This window comes from Mytilus edulis, chromosome 6, assembly GCF_963676685.1.
Source record: "Mytilus edulis chromosome 6, xbMytEdul2.2, whole genome shotgun sequence".
NCBI lineage: Eukaryota > Metazoa > Mollusca > Bivalvia > Mytilida > Mytilidae > Mytilus > Mytilus edulis.
In genome coordinates this window covers 29,014,703-29,041,244 of record NC_092349.1, presented here as the reverse complement: position 1 = coordinate 29,041,244, position 26,542 = coordinate 29,014,703, and the positions used below count along the sequence as shown (strand labels likewise).

The 26,542-nt window shown below is 30.4% G+C and overlaps 1 protein-coding gene across 1 annotated transcript in view; it reads left to right on the top strand.

Moving 5' to 3' along the window:
* The window catches only part of LOC139526329 (putative ankyrin repeat protein RF_0381), a 72,951-nt gene that overhangs the window by 34,128 nt on the left and 12,281 nt on the right, over positions 1–26,542 (top strand). The window contains exons 7-12 of the mRNA XM_071321462.1: positions 4,462–4,566; positions 9,091–9,192; positions 10,054–10,155; positions 19,736–19,879; positions 20,540–20,641; positions 22,308–22,412. Of these exons, the coding sequence (XP_071177563.1) occupies positions 4,462–4,566; positions 9,091–9,192; positions 10,054–10,155; positions 19,736–19,879; positions 20,540–20,641; positions 22,308–22,412 (660 nt within the window). The remainder of the gene's footprint in view (positions 1–4,461; positions 4,567–9,090; positions 9,193–10,053; positions 10,156–19,735; positions 19,880–20,539; positions 20,642–22,307; positions 22,413–26,542) is intronic.

Here is a 26,542-nt window from a genome sequence, read left to right as displayed (position 1 = left end):
TTTTAGCAAAAATATATAAAAACTATATATTTTTGAAATCAATGTATATTTAACCACCATCTGACAGTAAAATTGACATTTTAGACTAGAAGTGCATATTGTTCTACCAAAATATGTAGAGTTGGGTGGAAAGACGTTCAATGGTTCTCTGAACAGACGGTTTTTAATTATATTTTCATTCGCCTAATTGGTTTTTTTTTTGCGCAGTATTGTTGTGTTAAAATTTAAAAATTGATATATGATATCGAACAGTTTAAACGTTTTTGAAAATGACATCGTTCAACCATTTTGTTAACCGAACACTTTTCTTTGACAGACTTATATCCCCAAACACTGATTGTTTTGTGCGGACTTCTCCTTTGCAACCGTAAAAGATTATGACACATTTATTTTACCAAATTGCTCGTTTTACCTTTCTAACGAATTTTGTCGGAAGATATTAGTACACTCCATGTGAGAGTCATTTCCACACATTTATTTGATATAATTTATATGCAGTTGAAGCAGGTAGACCAGGAGTGGAAGGGTCTTTGATTTGAGGTCCTCGTTTTACCAAAATGAATATAAGGTCGAAGTCAAATGTCAAGTTCATCATGTTTTTTTTCAATTTCGGCTGATTATCACTTATAATAAGAAACCATACAAGATAGCGACAAGTTGTAAGTTTCGATATATCGTTAGATATACAATGTTGGTTGAAAGGGTACGTTGACATTTAATTGGAGTTTTCTCCCATTTTTTATTTAACTGTGTGTTATTATAACACATACATCATACACAGTAGAGACATCATGTCTTTTGATTTTGGACCTTGCTGTATGACCTTGAAATTGAAGTTTAACATTTTAATCTTTAATGTATATTGTTATTGGTACATGATAACGGCATAGTTTATTTTACACTGGCTGTTAGACTTTGACTTTGAAAGATATTAACCGGAAGTAATCTTTTGTAACCCGGAAGTTGTTATTTTTGCATTATTTTTAAGTAACAAGAACGTTACATTTTTAAAATCAGTGTAAAGTAAGGTTTACATTAAACCAAATGTAAAACTTTGTAAATCAGAAGTACCTACTATTCTCCCTTTTTTTATCAAAAGTATAAAGAAACCATATTTGTTTCATAAAAAAACTACGTATATTAAACTGGTTTTTTTTACACCAGAATTTACATTTTAAACGGGAAGGAAATATTTTTCGCTCAAAAAATTTGCATTTTGCCGTGGAAAGACCTTCGATTGTTCTCTGCACAATTGGTTTTTAATACATTCTTTTTTCTTTGTAACTGGAAATTCAGAAATTGTCGCATGCACTCATTATTGCGATTTTATTATTTTAGACTTAAATACAATTTAAACTTTTGCGATATTGAGAAAAATCTAAATTCAAATTAAAAAAATGCGACTTTAAATTATTGCAATTATAACCCTGTCGCATTTTTTTGCATTACAGCTGATTTCCTTATGCTTGCAAAGTAAAACTTTGGTTGGCTTACCTGCTTTGTTTGTATAATTGTTTATACAAGCTTTGTAAATAAGATTGGCATCTTAAAACAATTTATATAGGCATAGTTTAACCTGTATATATCTATTTTGGTGTTAGCCTAATGACTGCACAATATACAAACAAAGCAAGCAAGCTAACCAAAGTTTTGTTCTACATGCACTAGGAAATCAGGTGTAATAAAAAAAAATCGCAATAACTTCGGAATGTACGGTATTTCATTAAATTCCCTTATCAGTGCATTTTCAAGTTATTGTAATTCTCATCTAAACCTTTTTTAACATACATCAACAAGAAAAATCTTCTTAAGTTGTATTGTATGTAGAAGAAAGAAGAGATTCGTTTTCTGAATCAGTTGCTAGATTCATACGCATTGGCTCAATATTGCATGTTCACAAATTTTGATTTTATACATAAATGTACGAAGGCTACGCAAATGCACATATGTTCTTTCACGACATTTACAGTTATATCAAGTAAAAGAATATGTCTATATTACAGAGACACATGCGTAACAATACTTACTAACCAAATAAACAAACAATCAATCAATATGATTTTGGAGATGCATTAATGCTACAACTGAAGTTTGAAAACTCTTTGTCTTAATTGGAGAGTGTAAACTATCAAATGTCGTTATTATCATATAATGCAGTATTGTATTCTTACGTTGTGGTTCATTATAGTACTCGTTGGTGGTGTCGTGGTCAAAGTGCTCGACTCGATTGCGGAAGTAGCAGGGTCGAACTTCGACCGGATCCAAGGTTACAAAGAGGTTTTAAATTTCATTTCGTAACACGTAATCATGTGTTTGCCCAAGGTGCAATTATCGTCTAGTGTGACTGGGCTTAAAATTTATGCTTATTATATAATTAGAAAGAAAATTCTCAGTAAATGTTTTAATTGAAATTAAAAAAAAATTAAAAAGTATATTTATAAAAGTATATATTTATATTAAGTTAAAATTAGGTGAAAATAATTAATAATGAGATAGCCGTATTGAATAGACATTTTATATACATACTTAAATCAGTATATGGGAAAGTAGCTGCATATGCTAGAATGTTTTATAACTTCATGTTGTTTTTCAAAATGTTTGATTTTTTTATTCACATAATTTACAAAATTAATGTAATGTGTAATTCACTGAATTACTTTGTAAAAGTAATTGTAATATAATGCATTTCTCTGATAAATGAATGTAATTATAATTATAAGGAGTATCATTTGAACGTACCATTATATCCTATTTTTCTTTCCAGTTGACCTATATTTTCTAATAAGTAGTTAATGCATATGTTTATCTTATAAACAAACATGAAATGTAATTGTTACACTATAATCAAAAGTGAAGAAAATGCCTCAATGGCTTTGTGATCTCAATAGTCCATTAACTGTATCACTAACCTGTCAACAGATGGGTTATTAATTCTACCACGGCATAATTGACTAGTTTGAATAAAAAGTTTTCCTTCACAAAGTATGAGTTTCTCCCTAGCACTGTGGCTTTCTCCACCTATAAATCTAACAACCACAATATAGCCAATCGTGTTTAAGGGTATCATCTCTGTTTTTGCCTTTGACTTGCTGTAAATCTTATTTAGGTGTTTGACTTTACTTTTGGTCTTTTTGATTTCTCTTAGTTTTTTAACTTTCGTTTGAGAATATGGTTTTTCAAAGCTCGAGTATAAATCGACATATATTTTCATATAATAATTAAATGCATTGAAAAAAAATGGCTGTATAATTTACTAATAATTCTGTTCACGTTCGATTCTGCTTTAATGTAATGCTTAGTCTACACTTAACTGTAATGTATACACCAAATCTATATATTACAAAACTGTGTTTACTATCTATTGCATTTATTTAAATTATATTGAATGTTCCTGAAATACATTTTTTTTCATTTCGACTGATAGTTATTGGTCGTCCCTTTGGTTTCTTTAGAATAACAATTCGATATCCTTTTTTAAACTTCAAATGCTCTTTTGCATTAACAAACAGAGTTAACGTATCACATAAAGTTTAAATTGACGGATGGAAATTAAAATGAGAAATATAAGCAAATTATATTACATTGATCATTCCCTATGTATTTATCTATACATTCCATAATGTATGATCATTGGAACAAGCATCAATTTGCATTAGTCATTCAAACAGACATATTGAATGTTGTTTTTTTTTTCATTTTAGGGACCTTTATAGTTTGCTGTTCGGTTTGTGACAAGTCTCCGTGTTGAAGATCACTTTAACCTATAATGGTTTAATTTTGTAAATTGTAACTTTGATGTAGCGTTTTTTTAGTGGCACTCACACCACATCTTCTTATAACTATATAGTATTTCTGTTTTATTTCATCAAAAGAACTCTTTTCTAAACTTAAGTGCGTAAATCTTGTTAATCATTTGTACATATTGGCATACTATGTCTTTGTTGTGAGTATATAACACAAAATATGTCTGTGAACAAAAGAATATACATAGATCATGGCGGGTGATTTGTACTATTGTACTGAATTGATAGATGATGTGGTCATTTATAAAGCTTGACCAGGCAAAATAAAGTACATCTACCAAAGTCAGAATCACTGTCACTCGAAACAATGTTATACTGGAAAAGAAAAAATAGCACAGACTTGTTTATATTCTTCCAAAACGCTTCTAATTATACATTTATATATGTCGTTAATAATTAATGTTAAACTTTGTGTTTAATGACATCCCATATGTTGTACTGTATATCAATTTTTTTTTTAATTTTTGTGCTTGACTTCATATGAATGTATGAAATATTATTCATTGAGAAAAGCGATATTCATTATACAAATTAAAAAAAGATTTCATTACAAGTCTGAATTGGTGTAATACTCTTTTTCTGCATTCATTGTAGGACACTTTTAAATTCTTGTGTACCTTTATAAAAGTAAACTAAACATATTATTTTTGTATTTCAGACCGACGGCGACACACCTTTACACATAGCTGTAAGAGATCAAAACCTCAGCATGGTCCAATTGTTATTAGAAAGAGGAGATATAGATCCAAATAAAGTTAATAAGGTATACATTCTTCGTTACATTGTTTCAGTCATTTTTTAATACAATGTCTACCGTATCATCAAATACTTTTTACTTAACCTTTATTCCTAATGCTTCAAGAGAAAATTACACAATCAAATACACATACCGTCTGCTCAGTTACATTCAGCTTGAAAAAGGTGTTTTTAAAGGGAAAAAAATATAATTAGAAATCAGGTACACTTTTGTTTGCTTTCCTGTTTCATATCTGCAAAGGGAACTTCATAATGACTTTTAACGGATGAACTTGAAATTATCATCATCGCAACTGAAATTTTGCTATAGTCATAATATTATATATTTGTTTCAATTGATTACTTAAGTGCAGAAAACACAATCAGAAAAGCAATCACCAATTAACTTTGTTCATTCTAATATTCTGAAATAGGCTAGTCCTTTTCTTGAAAAAAACTAGTACAGTTAAGACCGGATACTAAATATAAGATTTTCAATTAAAAATGCTAATTATATTTTAAAACGTATTTGTACATTTATTGTATAGTTATTACTGAAGATGTGTGTGTCCTGTATCATTTGAAGGTATCAGTATATCCTATGTTGACCTTTATTATTTCTAATAAGTAGTTAATCCATACGTTTATCTTATATACATACGTGAAATGTAAGTGTAACACTTTAATCAAAAGTGAAAGGCGGATGAATTTGTGACACCAATAGTTCAATAACTGTATCACTTACAAATGTCCCTATCAAATCAGGGCTATTAATTCTACCGTGACATAATTGACCAGCTTGGATAGACATTTTTCATTCAAAAAGTTTGAGTTTATCCCCTGGCACTCCGGCTTCCTCTACCAATAAAAAACTAAACCCCACAATCAAGCCAATAGTGTTGAAGGGGTGATAAACACCAATAGTGATCAGCCAATCTATAAATTAAAAAACGATCTTGGATACAATGATAACGGCCACTGAATATATGTTCCAATACCTATCAAATTCAGCCATATTTGCACTTTATTTATATGTATTTAAATGAAAGAACGTATTATCGATGTTAGTTATACGTCCTTGTAAGTTATATGTCCTTGATCTATGTGGACACATTCAGCAATATTTTAATTTCAGGAAAGAATCTACTATACAATATGAAAGAATCATTCTAAAACGACTACACATTTTTGTTCGCATACATTTAGGGTGCCAGCATGTCCTCCGTTTATTCAAAATATTAATACATAACCAAATTTCAGTAGTTTTGATACCTCATGCTGACTTGTACAACACAATTATTTGACCGCATTGACCAAAACTGACCATATGTGCACTTTTATTTGTAAATGTATATAACCTCATAGTAAATCAGCCATATGTTTTATGTCGAATTTAATGTATCAAACAATGGATAGCAATATTGTAATACAATAATAACAATTTTTTGTTGGCATAAATTCAGGGTGCCAGCATTTCCTCCTTTTGTTCAAAATTTTGATACGTAACAAAATTTCAGTAGTTTTGATACCTTTTGCTGACTAGTGCAACAAAATTATTTGACTCGATTGACCAAAACTGTCCATATGTGCACTTAAATTTGTAAATCTATATCCCCTCATAGTAAATCAGCCATAATGTTAATGTAACGATCCAATGTATAATACAATGGACAGTAATAATGCATTACAATAACAACAAGTTTTTGTTCGCATAAATTTAGGATTCCATATGCAGCATATCCTCCTTTTATTCAAAATATTGATACATAACCAAATTTCAGTAGTTTTGATTTCTCATTCTGACTTGTACAACAAAACTATTTGACCGCATTGACCAACACTGACCATATGTGCACTTTAATTGGTAAATCTATATACCCTAATAGTAAATCAGCCATATTTTTCATGTCAGGATTCAATGTATAAAACAATAGACAGAAATATTGCAATACAATAACAATATTTTTTTGTTCGCATAAATTCAGGTTCCAATCATGTCCTCCTTTTCTTTAAAATTGTGATACGTAACAAAATTTCAGTAGTTTTGATACTTCTTGCTGACTTGTGCAACAAAATTATTTGACCACATGGACCAAAACTGACCATATGTGCACTTTGATTTGTAAATCTATATCCCCTCATAGTAAATCAGCCATAATTTATATGTCACGATTCAATGTATAATACAATGGACAGCAATATTGCAATATAATAATAACAAGGTTTTGTTCGTATAAATTTAGGGTGTCATATGCAGCATATCCTCCTTTTATTCAAAATATTGAAATTTAACAAAATTTCAGTAGTTTTGATACTTCATGCTGACTTGTGCAACAAAATTATTTGATAGCGTTGACCAATAACTGACCATGTGTGCTTTTTAATTTGTAAATCTTTATACCCTCAAAGTAAATCAGACATATTTTTTATGTAGGGATTCAATGTATAAAACAATGGGTAGCAATATTGCAATACAATAACAACACGTTTTTGTTCGCATAAATTAAGGGTCCCAGCATGTCCTCCTTTTGTTCAACATTTTGATGTGTAACAAAATTTTAGTAGTTTTGATACCTCTTGCTGACTTGTGCTATAAAATAATTTGACCGCATTGACCAAAACTGACCATATGTGCACTTTAATTTGTAAATCTATATCCCCTCATAGTAAATCAGCCATATTTTTTTATGTCACGATTCAATGCATTATACAATGGACAGCAATATTTCAAAATCAATTTTTCTATTCACTTAATATACAAATATATTGTGTAATTCAATGAGTTACTGTAAAAGTAATTGTAATATAATGCATAACTCTGATAAATGAATTTAATGGTGATAACTATTGTGATTTAATGCATGGTTTTGTCATAGTGATAATTCATCTAATGCTTTTAAGGATTATCATTTAAACGTACCACTATATCCTATGTTCTCACCAGTTGATCCATATTTTTTGTTTTAATAAGTAGTTAATGCACATGTTTATCTTATAACCAAACGTGAATTGTAAGTTTTACACTATAATCAAAAGGGAAAAAGGGTCTCAATGGCTTTGTGATCTCAATAGTTCATTAACTGTGTCAACGCATGGGTTATTAATTCTATCGTGGCAAAATTGACTATCTTGAATGGACAGTTTTCCTTCACAAAGTTTGAGTTTCACCCTGCCACTCCGGCTTCCTCCACCAATAAAATCTAACTACCACAATATTGCCAATCATGTTGAAGGGACGTAAACACCAATTACAAATAAATAATATCTGTATTTCCCTTTGACTTGCTCTGAATTTTTTAATTTTTTTTTGTTTGACTATGGGGACGCTGTTTTGCACATAGCTGCAAAGGTGGGGAACTCGAAATGGTTAAATTGTTACTCAAAACATCAAATGTAGATCCCAATTATGAGAATAAGGTATAAAGTATGAGGAATAAAGTATGTCTTTGTGTTTTCAACTTTCCCTGTGTCAAATGTTATGTTTATTAGATTGTGAGGCAGCCATTTACATCTCAAAATGATTTAATATAAGCTTTACCAATCATTTCTAAGTACTTACAATTAATTAAACAAGTGAAAATGAATACTGTAATTAAAAAGGTAAAATAAAGCTTATGTATATAGACATCAGTATTTTTCTAAAGCACATGAATGTATCACTTCCATTTGAATTAGGCCCGTGTTGCTCATTCTTAAGTTTCTAATGAATGTTTTGTAAATGTTGTTTTTCAGTTTAATTTCGACTTATAGTTTTTGGTCGTCCCTTTGGATTCTTTAGGATAACAATTCGATATCCTTTTTTTTTTATTTAATATACTATTGTTCTTACCAGTTGACCTATATTTTCTAATAAGTAGTTAATGTATGTGTTTATCTCATAAATGTAAGTGTTACACTATAATCAATAGTGAAAAAGGGCCTTAATGACTTTGTGATCTCAATAGTTCATTAACTGTATCTCAAACCTGTCAACGCATGGGTTATTAATTCTATCATGGTATAATTAATTATCTTGAATGGACAGTTTTCCTTCACAAAGTTTTAGTTTCTCCCCTGGCACTCCGGCTTCCTCCACCAAAACAATCTAACCACCACAATATAACCAAGAGTGTTGAAGGGATGTTAAACACCAATAGTAAACCAATGTATCATCTCTGTTTTTGCCTTTGACTTGCTCTCAATCTTATTTAGGTGTTTGACTTTACTTTTGGTCTTTTTGGTTTCTCTTAGTTTTTTTAAATTTTGTTTGAGAATATGGGTTTTCAAAGCTCGAGTATAAATCGACATATATTATGATATAATAATAAAATGCATTTAAAAATGGCTATATAATTTACTGATATTTATGTTCACGTTCGACTCTGCCATGTCTGCTTTAATGTAATGCTTAGTCTGCACCCAACTGTAACGTATACACCAAATCTATATATATCAAAACTGTGTTTACTATCTATTGCATTTATTTAATTTATATTGTATGTTCCTGAAATACAATTATATTTTTTATCAGAATATTGATAAGAACTGTCAGTATTTCTACTGTGTATTTCAGAACGGGAACACTGTCTTACACATAGCTGCTAGAGGTCGGGAACTCGAAATGGTCAAAGTGTTACTAAAAACATCAAATATAGATCCAAATCAAAGGAATAAGGTATACAGTATGAGAAATAAAGTTTCTCTTTGTGTTTTCAACTTTCCCTGTGTCAAATGTTATGTTTATTAGATCGCCGAGGCAACAATTTACATCTCAAAATGATGTTTTTAATAGCTGTACCAATAATTTCTTAGTACATGTACTTACAATTAATTAAACAAGTGAAAATGAATATTGTAATTAAAAAGGTAAAATAAAGCAAAAATATATAGACATCATTATTTTTCGAAAGCAAATTAATGTAATACTTACATTTGAATTAGGCCCGTGTAGTTAAGTCTTAGGTTTCTATTGAATGTTTTGTTAACATTGTTTTTTTTAGTTTATTTCAGTTTAATTTCGATTTATAGTTTTTGGTTGCCTCTTTGGTATCTTTAGGATAACAATTCGATATTCTTTCTTAAATTTCAAAAGCTCTTTTACATTAAAAAATTGGGTTCATGTATCATAAAGTTTTAATTGACGGATGGAAATTAAAATGAGAAATAAAAGCAAATTATATTACATTGATCATTCCAAATGTATTTATCTATACATCCTTTTATGTATAATCATTGGTATAAGCATCATTTTGCATTAGTCATTCAAACAGACATATCATATAATAATAAAGTGCATTTAAAAAAGGCTATATAATTTTCTAATAATTCTGTTCACGTTCGACTCTGCCATGTCTGATGTAATGTAATGCTTAGTCTGCACCCAACTGTAACGTATACACCAAATCTATATATTTCAAAAAATTTGTTTACTATCTATTGCAGTTATTTAATTTATATTGAATGTTGCTGAAATACAATTATATTTTTTTATCAGAAAATTGATAAAAACTGTCAGTATTTCTACTGTGTATTATAGAACGGGGACACTGTCTTACACATAGCTGCTAGAGGTCGGGAACTCGAAATGGTCAAAGTCTTACTAAAAACATCAAATATAGATCCAAATCAAAGGAATAAGGTATACAGTATGAGAAATAAAGTTTCTCTTTGTGTTTTCAACTTTCCCTGTGTCAAATGTTATGTTTATTAGATCGCCGAGGCAACAATTTACATCTCAAAATGATGTTTTTAATAGCTGTACCAATAATTTCTTAGTACATGTACTTACAATTAATTAAACAAGTGAAAATGAATATTGTAATTAAAAAGGTACAATAAAGCAAAAATATATAGATATCATTATTTTACGAAAGCAAATTAATGTAATACTTACATTTGAATTAGGCCCGTGTTGTTAAGTCTTAGGTTTCTATTGAATGTTTTGTAAACATTGTTTTTTTAGTTTATGTCAGTTTAATTTCGATTTATAGTTTTTGGTTGCCTCTTTGGTATCTTTAGGATAACAATTCGATATTCTGTCTTAAACTTCAAAAGCTCTTTTACATTAACAAATAGGGTTCATGTATCATAAAGTTTTAATTGACGGATGGAAATTGAAATGAGAAATAAAAGCAAATTATATTACATTGATCATTCTCCATGGATTTATCTATACATCCTTTTATGTATGATCATTGGTATAAGCATCAATTTGCATTAGTCATTCAAACAGACATATCATATAATAATAAAATGCATTTAAAAAAGGCTATATACAGATGGATGCAGTCCTAACCTGTACAGCAAGTTAACTTGATAACCAGTCATTTGGACTGGTCAAAGTTAACCTGTGACCAAACTTTGGACTGCTCTGACCAGTCCTAGGACCAAAATCTAGTTAACTTGAAAAGCGGACTTGGTCCTAGGACTGTGTTTATGTCTGCCAAAAACTTGGAAACAGGTCCGCTATTGATATAAGTTAACTTCGAACCAGTCCTGTCATAAGTTAACTTCGGAACCAGTCCTGTCTTAAAGTTAACATAAGTTAACTTCGAAACCAGTCCTGCCACAAAGTTAACATAAGTTAACTTTTGCTTTGACAAATCCGATCAAAACCAGACCTGTTCCCAAGTTAACTTTTGACTGGTCTGTTCAACACTAAGTTAACTTGTAACCAGGACCGCTCTATACGATTTTTTAAAAATATTTTTATATCTTTTTTTCGTAGTATAAACATCGAAAATAAAGTAAAATTAATACTTCCGTTTTATAAACAGTATTAAATACAAAATGAATTATTTGAAAATTAAGTACGCATAAAACGTTGCTTGTAACACAAATTTATCTGTGATCTGACTATCTATCAATTATAAAAACGATCTTGGTTACAATGATAACGGGCACTGGATATATATTCCATTATACCTATCAAATTCAACCATATTTGCACTTTATTATGTATATCTTTGAAAAGAAGTATATTTGATGTTAGTTGTATACGTCCTTGTTAGTAATACATCCTTGAACTATGCAGTCACAATCTGCAATAGTTTAATTCATTTGAACACATTACTACAAATTTTTGTTCGAATAAATTTCGGGTTCCAGCATATCCTCCTTTTATTCAAAACATTGATACCTAACAAAATTTCAGTAGTTTTGATACCTCATGCTGATTTGTACATCAAAATTATTTGACGGCATCAACCAAAACTGACCATATGTGAACTTTAAATTGTAAAATCTATATACCCGCATAGTAAATCAGCCATATTTTTTATGTCAGGAATCAATGTATACTACAATGGACAACAATATTGCAATACAATAAGAACAAATTTTTGTTCCCATAAATTTAGGGTGCCAGCATGTCCTCTTTTTACACAAAATACTGATACGTAACAAAATTTCAGTAGTTTTGATACCTCATGCTGACTTGTACAACAAAATTATTTGACCGCATTGACCAAAACTGACCATATGTGCACTTTAATTTGTAAATCTATTTACCCGCATAGTAAATCAGCCATATTTTTTGATGTCAGGATTCAATGTATAATACAATGGATAGCAATATTGCAATATAATAAGAACAAATTTTTGTTCGTATAAATTTAGGGTGCCAGCATGTCCTCTTTTTACTCAAAATTCTGATACGTAACAAAATTTCAGTAGTTTTGATACCTCATGCTGACTTGTACAACAAAATTATTTGACCACATTGACCAAAACTGACCATACATGTATGTGCACTTTAATTTGTAAATCTATATACCCGCATAGTTAATCAGCCATATTTTTTATGTCAGGATTCAATTTATAATACAACGAACAGCAATATTCCAATATAATAAGAACATTTTTTTTTTGCATAAATTAAGGGTGCCAGCATGTTCTCTTTTTACGCAAAATACTGATACGTAACAAAATTTCAGTAGTTTTGATACCTCATGCTGATTTGTACAACAAAATTATTTGACCGCATCCACCAAAACTGACCATATGTGCACTTTTATTTGTAAATCTATATACCGGCATAGTAAATCAGCCATATTTTTTATGTCAGGAATCAATGTATAATACAATAGACAACAATATTGCAATACAATAAGAACAAATTTTCGTTCCCATAAAATTAGGGTGCCAGCATGTCCTCTTTTTACACAAAATACTGATACGTAACAAAATTTCAGTAGTTTTGATACCTCATGCTGACTTGTACAACAAAATTATTTGACCGCATAGACCAAAACTGACCATATGTGCACTTTTATTTGTAAATCTATATACCTGCATAGTAAATCAGTCATATTTTTTCATGTCAGGATTCAATGTATAATACAATGTAAAGCAATATTCCAATATATTAAGAACAAATTTTTGTTCATATAAATTTAGGGTGCCAGCATGTCCTCTTTTTACTCAAAATACTGATACGTAACAAAATTTCAGTAGTTTTGATACCTCATGCTGACTTGTACAACAAAATTATTTGACCACATTGACCAAAACTGACCATATGTGCACTTTAATTTGTAAATCTATATACCCACATAGTAAATCAGCCATATTTTTTATGTCAGGATTCAATGTATAATACAATGGACCGCAATATTGCAATATAGTAAGAACAAATTTTTGTTCGCATAAATTTAGATACCAGCATGTCCACCTTTTATTCAAAATATTGATATGTAACAAAATTTCAGTAGTTTTGATACCTCATGCTGACTTGTAAAACAAAATTGTTTGACCGCATTGACCAAAACTGACCATATATGTGAACTTTAAATTGTTAATCTATATACCCGCATAGTTAATCAGTCATATTTTTTATGTCAGGATTCAATGTATAATACAATGGACAGCAATATTCCAATATAATAAGAACAAATTTTTGTTCGTATAAATTTAGGATACCAGCATGTCCTCCTTTAATCAAAATATTGATACGTAACAAAATTTCAGTAGTTTTCATACCTCAAGCTGACTTATACAACAAAATTATTAGACCGCATTGACCAAAACTGACCATATGTGAACTTTAAATTGTAAATCTATATACCCGCATAGTAAATCAGCCATATTTTTTATGTCAGGATTCAATGTATAATACAATGTAAAGCAATATTCCAATATAATAAGAACAAATTTTGTTCGCATAAATTTAGGATACCAGCATGTCCTCCTTTTATTCAAAATATTGATACGTAACAAAATTTCAGTAGTTTTGATACCTCATGCTGACTTGTACATCAAACTTTTGTGTCCGCATTGACCAAAACTGACCATGTGTGAACTTTAATTTGTAAATGTATTACCCGCATAGTAAATCAGCCATATTTTTTATGTCAGGATTCAATGTATAATACAATGAACAGCAATATTGCAATATAATAAAAACAAATTTTTGTTCGCATAAATTTAGGATACCAGCATGTCCTCCTTTTATTCAAAATATTGATACGTAACAAAATTTCAGTAGTTTTCATACCTCAAGCTGACTTGTACAACAAAATTATTTGACCGCATTGACCAAAACTGACCATATACATGATATATGTGAACTTTAAATTGTAAATCTATATATACCTGCATAGTTAATCAGCCATATTTTTTTTATGTCAGGATTCAATGTATAATACAATGGACAGCAATATTCCAATATAATAAGAACAATTTTTGTTTTGCATAAATTAAGGGTGCCAGCATGTTCTCTTTTTACTCAAAATACTGATACGTAATAAAATTTCAGTAGTTTTGATACCTCATGCTGACTTTACATCAAAATTATTTGACCGCATTGACCAAGACTGACCATATGTGCACTTTAATTTGTAAATCTATATACCCGCATAGTAAATCAGCCATATTTTTTATGTCAGGATTCAATGTATAACATGTGATAATACAATGTAAAGCAATATTGCAATATAGTAAGAACAAATTTTTGTTCGCATAAATTTAGGGTGCCAGCATGTTCTCTTTTTACTCAAAATACTGATACGTAACAAAATTTCAGTAGTTTTGATACCTCATGCTGACTTGTACAACAAAATTATTTGACCGCATAGACCAAAACTGACCATATGTGCACTTTTATTTGTAAATCTATATACCCGCATAGTAAATCAGTCATATTTTTTCATGTCAGGATTCAATGTATAATACAATGTAAAGCAATATTCCAATATATTAAGAACAAATTTTTGTTCATATAAATTTAGGGTGCCAGCATGTCCTCTTTTTACTCAAAATACTGATACGTAACAAAATTTCAGTAGTTTTGATACCTCATGCTGACTTGTACAACAAAATTATTTGACCACATTGACCAAAACTGACCATATGTGCACTTTAATTTGTAAATCTATATACCCACATAGTAAATCAGCCATATTTTTTATATCAGGATTCAATGTATAATACAATGGACCGCAATATTGCAATATAGTAAGAACAAATTTTTGTTCGCATAAATTTAGATACCAGCATGTCCACCTTTTATTCAAAATATTGATATGTAACAAAATTTCAGTAGTTTTGATACCTCATGCTGACTTGTAAAACAAAATTGTTTGACCGCATTGACCAAAACTGACCATATATGTGAACTTTAAATTGTTAATCTATATACCCGCATAGTTAATCAGTCATATTTTGTATGTCAGGATTCAATGTATAATACAATGGACAGCAATATTCCAATATAATAAGAACAAATTTTTGTTCGTATAAATTTAGGATACCAGCATGTCCTCCTTTAATCAAAATATTGATACGTAACAAAATTTCAGTAGTTTTCATACCTCAAGCTGACTTATACAACAAAATTATTAGACCGCATTGACCAAAACTGACCATATGTGAACTTTAAATTGTAAATCTATATACCCGCATAGTAAATCAGCCATATTTTTTTATGTCAGGATTCAATGTATAATACAATGTAAAGCAATATTCCAATATAATAAGAACAAATTTTGTTCGCATAAATTTAGGATACCAGCATGTCCTCCTTTTATTCAAAATATTGATACGTAACAAAATTTCAGTAGTTTTGATACCTCATGCTGACTTGTACATCAAACTTTTGTGTCCGCATTGACCAAAACTGACCATGTGTGAACTTTAATTTGTAAATCTATTACCCGCATAGTAAATCAGCCATATTTTTTATGTCAGGATTCAATGTATAATACAATGAACAGCAATATTGCAATATAATAAAAACAAATTTTTGTTCGCATAAATTTAGGATACCAGCATGTCCTCCTTTTATTCAAAATATTGATACGTAACAAAATTTCAGTAGTTTTCATACCTCAAGCTGACTTGTACAACAAAATTATTTGACCGCATTGACCAAAACTGACCATATACATGATATATGTGAACTTTAAATTGTAAATCTATATATACCTGCATAGTTAATCAGCCATATTTTTTTTATGTCAGGATTCAATGTATAATACAATGGACAGCAATATTCCAATATAATAAGAACAATTTTTGTTTTGCATAAATTAAGGGTGCCAGCATGTTCTCTTTTTACTCAAAATACTGATACGTAATAAAATTTCAGTAGTTTTGATACCTCATGCTGACTTTACATCAAAATTATTTGACCGCATTGACCAAGACTGACCATATGTGCACTTTAATTTGTAAATCTATATACCCGCATAGTAAATCAGCCATATTTTTTATGTCAGGATTCAATGTATAACATGTGATAATACAATGTAAAGCAATATTGCAATATAGTAAGAACAAATTTTTGTTCGCATAAATTTAGGGTGCCAGCATGTTCTCTTTTTACTCAAAATACTGATACGTAACAAAATTTCAGTAGTTTTGATACCTCATGCTGACTTGTACAACAAAATTATTTGACCGCATAGACCAAAACTGACCATATGTGCACTTTTATTTGTAAATCTATATACCCGCATAGTAAATCAGTCATATTTTTTCATGTCAGGATTCAATGTATAATACAATGTAAAGCAATATTCCAATATATTAAGAACAAATTTTTGTTCATATAAATTTAGGGTGCCAGCATGTCCTCTTTTTACTCAAAATACTGATACGTAACAAAATTTCAGTAGTTTTGATACCTCATGCTGACTTGTACAACAAAATTATTTGACCACATTGACCAAAACTGACCATATGTGCACTTTAATTTGTAAATCTATATACCCACATAGTAAATCAGCCATATTTTTTATATCAGGATTCAATGTATAATACAATGGACCGCAATATTGCAATATAGTAAGAACAAATTTTTGTTCGCATAAATTTAGATACCAGCATGTCCACCTTTTATTCAAAATATTGATATGTAACAAAATTTCAGTAGTTTTGATACCTCATGCTGACTTGTAAAACAAAATTGTTTGACCGCATTGACCAAAACTGACCATATATGTGAACTTTAAATTGTTAATCTATATACCCGCATAGTTAATCAGTCATATTTTGTATGTCAGGATTCAATGTATAATACAATGGACAGCAATATTCCAATATAATAAGAACAAATTTTTGTTCGTATAAATTTAGGATACCAGCATGTCCTCCTTTAATCAAAATATTGATACGTAACAAAATTTCAGTAGTTTTCATACCTCAAGCTGACTTATACAACAAAATTATTAGACCGCATTGACCAAAACTGACCATATGTGAACTTTAAATTGTAAATCTATATACCCGCATAGTAAATCAGCCATATTTTTTATGTCAGGATTCAATGTATAATACAATGTAAAGCAATATTCCAATATAATAAGAACAAATTTTGTTCGCATAAATTTAGGATACCAGCATGTCCTCCTTTTATTCAAAATATTGATACGTAACAAAATTTCAGTAGTTTTGATACCTCATGCTGACTTGTACATCAAACTTTTGTGTCCGCATTGACCAAAACTGACCATGTGTGAACTTTAATTTGTAAATCTATTACCCGCATAGTAAATCAGCCATATTTTTTATGTCAGGATTCAATGTATAATACAATGAACAGCAATATTGCAATATAATAAAAACAAATTTTTGTTCGCATAAATTTAGGATACCAGCATGTCCTCCTTTTATTCAAAATATTGATACGTAACAAAATTTCAGTAGTTTTCATACCTCAAGCTGACTTGTACAACAAAATTATTTGACCGCATTGACCAAAACTGACCATATACATGATATATGTGAACTTTAAATTGTAAATCTATATATACCTGCATAGTTAATCAGCCATATTTTTTTTATGTCAGGATTCAATGTATAATACAATGGACAGCAATATTCCAATATAATAAGAACAATTTTTGTTTTGCATAAATTAAGGGTGCCAGCATGTTCTCTTTTTACTCAAAATACTGATACGTAATAAAATTTCAGTAGTTTTGATACCTCATGCTGACTTTACATCAAAATTATTTGACCGCATTGACCAAGACTGACCATATGTGCACTTTAATTTGTAAATCTATATACCCGCATAGTAAATCAGCCATATTTTTTATGTCAGGATTCAATGTATAACATGTGATAATACAATGTAAAGCAATATTGCAATATAGTAAGAACAAATTTTTGTTCGCATAAATTTAGGGTGCCAGCATGTTCTCTTTTTACTCAAAATACTGATACGTAACAAAATTTCAGTAGTTTTGATACCTCATGCTGATTTGTACAACAAAATTATTTGACCGCATCCACCAAAACTGACCATATATGCACTTTAATTTGTAAATCTATATACCCGCATAGTAATTCAGCCATATTTTTTATGTCAGGATTCAATGTATAATACAATGGACAGCAATATTGCAATATAATAAGAACAAATTTTTGTTCGCATAAATTTAGGATACCAGCATGTCCACCTTTTATTCAAAATATTGATACGTAACAAAATTTCAGTATTTTTCATACCTCAAGCTGACTTGTACAACAAAATTATTTGACCCCATTGACCAAAACTGACCATATATGTGAACTTTAAATTGTAAATCTATATACCCGCATAGTTAATCAGCCATATTTTTTGTGTCAGGATTCAATGTATAATACAATGGACAGCAATATTCCAATATAATAAGAACACATTTTTGTTTGCATAAATTTAGGATACCAGCATGTCCTCCTTTTATTCAAAATATTGATACGTAACAAAATTTCAGTAGTTTTCATACCTCAAGCTGACTTATACAACAAAATTATTAGACCGCATTGACCAAAACTGACCATATATGAACTTTAAATTGTAAATCTATATACCCGCATAGTATTGTACCGAGCGCCTTAATGTCTTCTCCTGGCACTCCAGTGCACATTTAAGTAGGACCGTAAATGTACATGTAATCAATAATATTGGAAAACTATCAATGCAAAAAAAAAACCCGCATAAATTGAGAGTGTCAGCATTTCATCTCTTTATTCATAATAACAGTCACTACATATAATAGTTCATGATGGTATGTTAAACAAAACTATTATGCCTCATTATCAAAGTACCAACACTGACATGTCTGAATTCATTTGTACTAGTTACAATGATTTAATAAAAAAAAAGGTATTTGAGGTTCTCTTCTGGGAATAGTATACTGTTTATCTATTATGTCGGTTGATTGACTTTGTTTATAGTTAAACGTCAAGTGGCAACTATTTAATTATGGTTCGCATTGAGTATAATTTTGGGACGTCCCATACACTATAATATTAATTTATAATCGGCGAAGACAAATCTCTGGATAAATCTGACGAATTTGACGAGATTGTTGATAGTTTTACCACACCGTATGCTTACGGACACTGTACAATTTCTGTTAGAATATTCTGCGGAAAATAGAATAGTAAATCCAATGCAAACAAGTTCAATATTGAATAACAATAAAATATCCATGCATATATATAAAGTAAAATTTAGGAAGGGACAGGTAAAAAACGGGGAACGAAGCAACGTCGACAATGTTGTTGATATCCCGTGATATAAGAATATTGTTCCGATGCGTTGGATAACCTTCTAAAAAAACAAACTCTCTATGTGATTGTATGGCATTTTTTTTTATTTATATAAGAATACATTTATATCAAATAAAAAAAAGAGAATTTGTATAATATCTAGTAGAGTCTAGCGAGTAAACAATAAATGATATCTGTGGAAAAACAATGCGAATGTTGTTTACATATTTTAATTAAAGCTCAAGTCTGATATGAACACTCTTATAACGATAATCTGTCATAAGCAGACCTGTCCTCAGATCTGGTCAATATCAGACTTGTCCACAGGTCTGGTCAGAAGCAGACCTGTTCTCAGGTCTGTTCAGGAGCAGACCTGTCCTAAGGTCTGGTCAGGAGCAGACATGTCCTCAGGACTGGTCAAAAGCAGACTTGTCCACAGGTCTGGTCTGGAGCAGACCTGTTCTCAGGTCTGGTCAGGAGCAGACCTGTCCTCAGGTCTGGTCAGGAGCAGACCTGTCCTCAGGTCTGGTCAGGAGCAGACATGTCCTCAGGACTGGTCAAAAGCAGACTTGTCCACAGGTCTGGTCTGGAGTAGACCTGTCCTCAGGACTGGTTGAAAGCAGACTTGTCCACAGGTCTGGTCTGGAGCAGACCTGTCGATAGGTCTGCAGCAGTCCTAAAAAAGCAGACCGTAGGTCTGGTCCACCAACGACGAAGTTAACTTGCTTGACTGCTTAAAAATTCTCAAGTTAACTTAGAAAGCAGTCAATAAGTTAACTCCAAGTTAACTTATGTCAAGGTTAGGACCGCACCCATCTGTAATTTTCTAATAATTCTGTTCACGTTCGACTCTGCCATGTCTGCTGTAATGTAATGCTTAGTCTGCACCCAACTGTAACGTATACACCAAATCTATATATTTCAAAAACTGTTTTACTATCTATTGCATTTATTTAATTGATATTGAATGTTGCTGAAATACAATTATATTTTTTTATCAGAAAATTGATAAGAACTGTCAGTATTTCTACTGTTTATTTCAGGACGAGGACACTGTTTTACACATAGCTGCTAGAGGTGGAGAACTCGAAATGGTCAAACTGTTACTCAAAACATCAAATATAGATCCCAATCAAAAGGATAAGGTAAAAAGTATGAGGAATAAAGTATCTCTTTGTGTTTTCTACTTTCTTTGTGTCAAATTTTATGTTTATTAGATCGCCGAGGCAACAATTTTCATCTAAAAATGATGTTTATAATAGCCGTACCAATAATTTCTTAGTACATGTGCTTACAATTAATTAAACAAATGAAAATGAATATTGTAATTAAAAAGGTAAAATAAAGCAAAAGTATATAGACATCATTATTTTTCAAAAGCAAATGAATGTTTTACTTACATTTGAATTAGGCCCGTGTTGTTAAGTCTTAAGTTTCTATTGAATGTTTTGTAAACGTTGTTTCTTTAGTTTATGTCAGTTTAATTTTGACTATAGTTTTTAGTTGCCCCTTTGGTATCTTTAGGATAACAATTCCATATCCTTTTTTAAACTTCAAAAGCTCTTTTTAAATAACCAACAGGGTTCACGTATCATAAAGTTTTAACTGACGGATGGAAATTAAAATGAGGAATAAAAAGCAAATTATATTACATTGATCATTCCCTAGATATTTATCTATACATCCCATAATGTATGATTATTGGAACATGCATCAATTTGCAATTTAGTCATTCAAACAGACATATTGAATGTTTTAGGGGCCTTTATAGTTTGCTGTTCGGTGTGTGTCAAGTCTCCGTGTTGAAAATCGGACTTTGATCTGTACTGTGAAATTTGTGACTTTGATGTAGCATTTTTTAGTGGCAGTCATACCATATCTTCTTATATCTATATAGCATTTCTATTTTATCTTATTAAAAGAACTCTTTTCTGAACTTAAGTGCGTGAAGCTTGTTCATCATTTGTACCTGTTGGCATAATATATCTTTGTTGCACGTAGATAACACAAAATATGTCTGTGAACAAGATAATAGACATAGATCATGGCAGATAATTTGTACATAATTGTACTGTAGTGTTAGATGATGTGGTCATTTAAAAAGCTTGACCAGGCATAATATAGTACATTTACCAAAGTCAGAATCATTACAGAAAGGTCTTCAATTTTCATACGAACAAATTTAATTATTAAAAAAAGTTGAAATATCATGGCAAATCTCCTATAGTTTGTCAAATTGCGTTTTTGATCATATCGATAAATTTGCAGATCTTGTCATGTTGATCATGTTTACAGTTTCTCTCTGTCATTGAGATAGATGGAATATCAGGAACAAAGAGCGTACATTTTCATCACTGTCAATCGTAACAATGTTATACTGGAAAAGAGAAAATCACACAAACTTGTATATATTATTCCGAGAAGTTTCTAAGTATACATTTATATAGGTCATTATTCATTATAAATGTTTAGCGTTGTGTTTGATGACATTCCATATGTTGTACACTGTATGTCAACTATTATTTTTTTCTTGATTTCATAGGAATGTATGAAATATTATTCATTGAGAAATGCAATATTCATAATACAAATACTATTTTGTTTTTCATTACAAGTCTGAATTGAAGTAATACTCTTTGGGATTCGAGCGTCACTGATGAGTCTTTTGTAGACGAAACGCGCGTCTGGCGTATAAACTAAATTTAGTCCTGGTATCTATGATGAGTTTATTTATTTTCATTGTAAGACACTTTTAAATTCTTGTTTACCTATATAAAAGTAAATCAAACATATTATTTTTTTTTATTTCAGACCGACGGTGACACTCCTTTACACATAGCTGTAAGAGATAAAAACCTCAGGATGGTCCAATTGTTATTAGAAAGAGGAGATTTAGATCCAGATAGAGTAAATAAGGTATACATTGTTTGTTACATTGTTTCAGTCATTCGTTTAATACAATGTCTACCGTATCATCAAATACTTTTAACGTTCCCTTTATTCCTAATGCTTCAAGAGAAAATTGCACAATCAGATACGCATACCGTCTGCTCAGTTACATTCAGCTTGAAAAAGGTGTTTTAAAGGAAAAATATATAATAAGTAGTCAGGTACTTTTTTGTTTGCTTTCCTGTTTTATATCTGCAAATGGGACTTTATAACAACTTTTAACGGAAGAACGATCCCCATTTGATATTATCATCGAAACTGAAATTTGTCTTTAGTCATGATATTATATACTTGTTTGAATTGATTACTTAAGTGCAGAAAACACAATCAGAAAATTAATCAACATTTAAATTTGTTCATTCTAATATTCTGAAATAGGCTAATCCTTTTCTTGAAGCAAATAACAAAGTACAATTAAGACCGGATACTAAGTATAAGATGTTCAATTAAAAATGCTAATTATATTTTAAAACGTATTTGTACATTTATTGTATATTTATTACTAAAGATGTGTGTGTCCTGTATCATTTGAACGTATCAGTATATCCTATGTGTCTCACCAGTTGACCTATATTATTTCTAATTAGTAGTTAATGTATACGTTTATCTTATATACGTGAAATGTAAGTGTAACACTTTAATCAAAAGTGAAAGGCGGATGGACTTGTGACACCAATAGTTCAATAACTGTATCACTTACAAAGGTATCTGTCAAATCAGAGGTTATTAATTCTACCGTGACATAATTGACCAGCTTGGATAGACATTTTTCATTCAAAAAGTTTGAGTTTATCCCCTTGCACTCCAGCTTCCTCTACCAATAAAAAACTAACCACTACGATCAAGCCAATAGTGTTGAAGGGGTGATAAACACCAATAGTAAATCCATGAATCATAGAAGAAACGAAAACTGTTAAATGCATACATCTAACTGTGAAATCGCAATGTGATTTGACATAAACTCACCATAGAAACAAGGTTACAATTATATACTCTAAACTCTCGTTTCGTCTACAAAGGGTTCATCAGTGACGTTCGAAACAAATAATTTAGTAAGGTAAAGAACTTTGAGGATATATTGCCTGTCAAGGTTAGTCGATATGATGTGGGGTGATTGGCAATCAGACAACTATTAACAAGAGATCAAATGTCACAGAACTTGACAGCTACAGGTCACCGTATGGCTTTCAACAATTAGCAAAATCCATACTAATATGGTTGGATGTTGGTACATAGAGAAGTCAAAAGTTTCATACGGGTTTGCATCTTCAGATTTATTGTCAATTTGCCATATGCTTTTGGACACGTATACATAACTGATAGGCAACAGCTACGAGATGCCAATGATTTGTCAGAGGTTTTTTTTCTGATTCTTTCACTTTAATTGTGATTTTCCACATAGTAATATACCTATATGGAGTTATTTTCGTTCAGGAGGATAGGTTATTGTTTCGAAGAATCAACCCGAACGATACCATGTTTCAATGAAATATGCTCTAACGCACAAAATAATGACCTGTGCGAGGTCATTATTTTTCTTGATAAAAATGCAAACTTCAAATAACTTCAAAGTATATTCGTCTGATAGGTTTGTGTTGCCGATTTGGGAATTTACTTTATAAAATAAAATCTATGATAGGTGTAAACAAAATCGTCATTGTCCGCATTTAATTGTAGGAACATCTGTTAATTCATCGAGAGAGAAACAGAGATATTATTATAAATGTGAAATGAATTAATGTAAAACTTCCATAACACTTTAAGATAAAATCAGATTTTACATTATCATGTGTAAGATTTCGAAAATCTTAATGATTAACACTGAATAGGTTGTTTGATTGATTATTGCTTTATGTCCAGTGGCAAATATGTATCAACATATTCGAAATGCCAAAAAAAAAACACAAATCATTGAGCTTTTAAAGTAATCAATGATAATTAATCAATTTGGATTCGTTTTCTTAGTTTAAGTTTATTTCGTATTCCAATAGCGTAAATAAATTAAAACAAGGACTTATCCTTCATGAATGCATGTATATACAGCCACTACTTATTTGAATAAAGTCTGAAGATGGGAATCCTCGACGACTGTAGATGTAGTATTGTTGCAAAAGAATCAATATGTCGACCATGCTCCACGTGCATAGATGACGGATTACCAGCGTTTTCGCATTCCATTTAGTATCTTTTGAATTTGCCGTTTTGGAATTGCATTCCATTCCCCAATCAGTGCGTTTTCAAGTTCTTTTTAAATTTGGAAATCACCGAGATTTTTACAGATGCGTCGGTTCAACAGATCCCATACATGAGTTATAGGGTCTTTGATTTTGGGTCATTGTTTCACCAACATGAAAATAATTTCGGTGTCAAAGGTCAAAGTCAGGTTTTTTTCAATTTTAGCTTATTTATCATAAGAAATCATAAAAGATAGCGTCCAATTATTTTTTACTAAATGGTAAGTTTCGACATATCGTTAGATGTATACAAAGGGTACGTTGACATTTACTTAAAGTTGCCTCTCCTTTTTTAATTTTATTTGGCTGAGTGTTGCTATAACACATAAATCATACACAGTACAGACATCAAGTCTTTTGATTTAGGTCCTTGCTTTCTGACCTTGAAAATGTGGTCACGGTTAAAATTAAATTTGACGTTCTACATGTTAATCTTTACTGTACATCATTATTGGTACATGCCACAGTCATAGTTTATTTTAGCAGACTTTGCATTTGAAAAAAATATACCGGAGTAACCTTTTGTTACCAGGATATTGTTATTTTTTGCATTTTTTTAAGTAATAACGTTATATTTTTAAAATTATTAGGGTTTACAGAAAAACAACTTTCAAATTTTTTAAACTAGTATTACCTACTATTCGCCCTTAATTTTTATCAAAAGTATATACATGTAGAAGCCATACTTATTTCATAAAAAAACAAAGTACATTAAACTTGTTTTTTTTTTTTGGACACCATAATTGACATTACAAACGTAAAGTAAAGATTTTTCGATCAAAATATTTGCATTTTGTAATGAAGGTACCTTTGATAACCGTTTACAACACTGGGTCGATGCCACTGCTCGTGGACGTTTCGTCCCCGAGGGTATCTCTAGCCCAGTAGTCAACACTACAGTGTTGACATGAATATCAATAATGTGGTCAATTTTCTAAATTTCCTGTTTACAAAACTTTAAATTTTTCGAAAAACTAAGGTTTTCTTATCCCCGGCATAGATTACCTTAGCCATATACAACATAATACATAAAGATGAAAAATCTTCGTAAGTTGTATTTTATTTAGAAGAAAGTAGACATTCGTTTTCAAACATTTGTTTTAATCAGTTGCTAGGTTTATCTATGGCATTTAAATAATAAAGAAACTGATCATAGGCATTGGCTAAATATTGCATGTTCAAATTTTGATCTCTAACATAAATGAATGAAGGCCACGAGAATGAACATTTTTTTATACAAAAAAAGGCCATAAGTTTTCTCGTTTTAATTGTTTTTCATTGTCCCATCGGGGCCTTTTATAGCTGACTATGCGATATGGGCTTTGCTTATTGTTGAAGGCCTTACGGTGACCTGTAGTTGTTCACGTCTGTGTTATTTTGGTCTCTTGAGGACAGTTGTGTCATTGGCAATTATACCACATCTTCTTTTTTTATATATGTTAATTATATGCTTTCGCGACAATTACAGATATATCACTAAAAGAACATGTCCCTATTACAGAGACCCTTGCGTAACAATACTTACTAACTAAATAAACAATCAATCAAGCAATATGGATTTGGAGCTGCATTAATGTCAAAACTGAAGTTATATAACTTTTTGTTTTAATTGAACTGTGTAAACTATTATACGTCTGTATTGTGATATTGCAGTTTTGTATTCTTGTCTTGTATATCTATGAGGCGCCGTTTTACAATTTAATCCTTTTTTTCTGATATCAAAAAATGATTTTCTGATATTAAAAATTCGATTTTTTGATATCAGGAAACCGATTTTTGATATCAGAAATTCGAATTTTTGATATCAGAAAATATAAATTATTTTTTGATATCAAGAAATAGATTTTCTGATATCAAAAAATG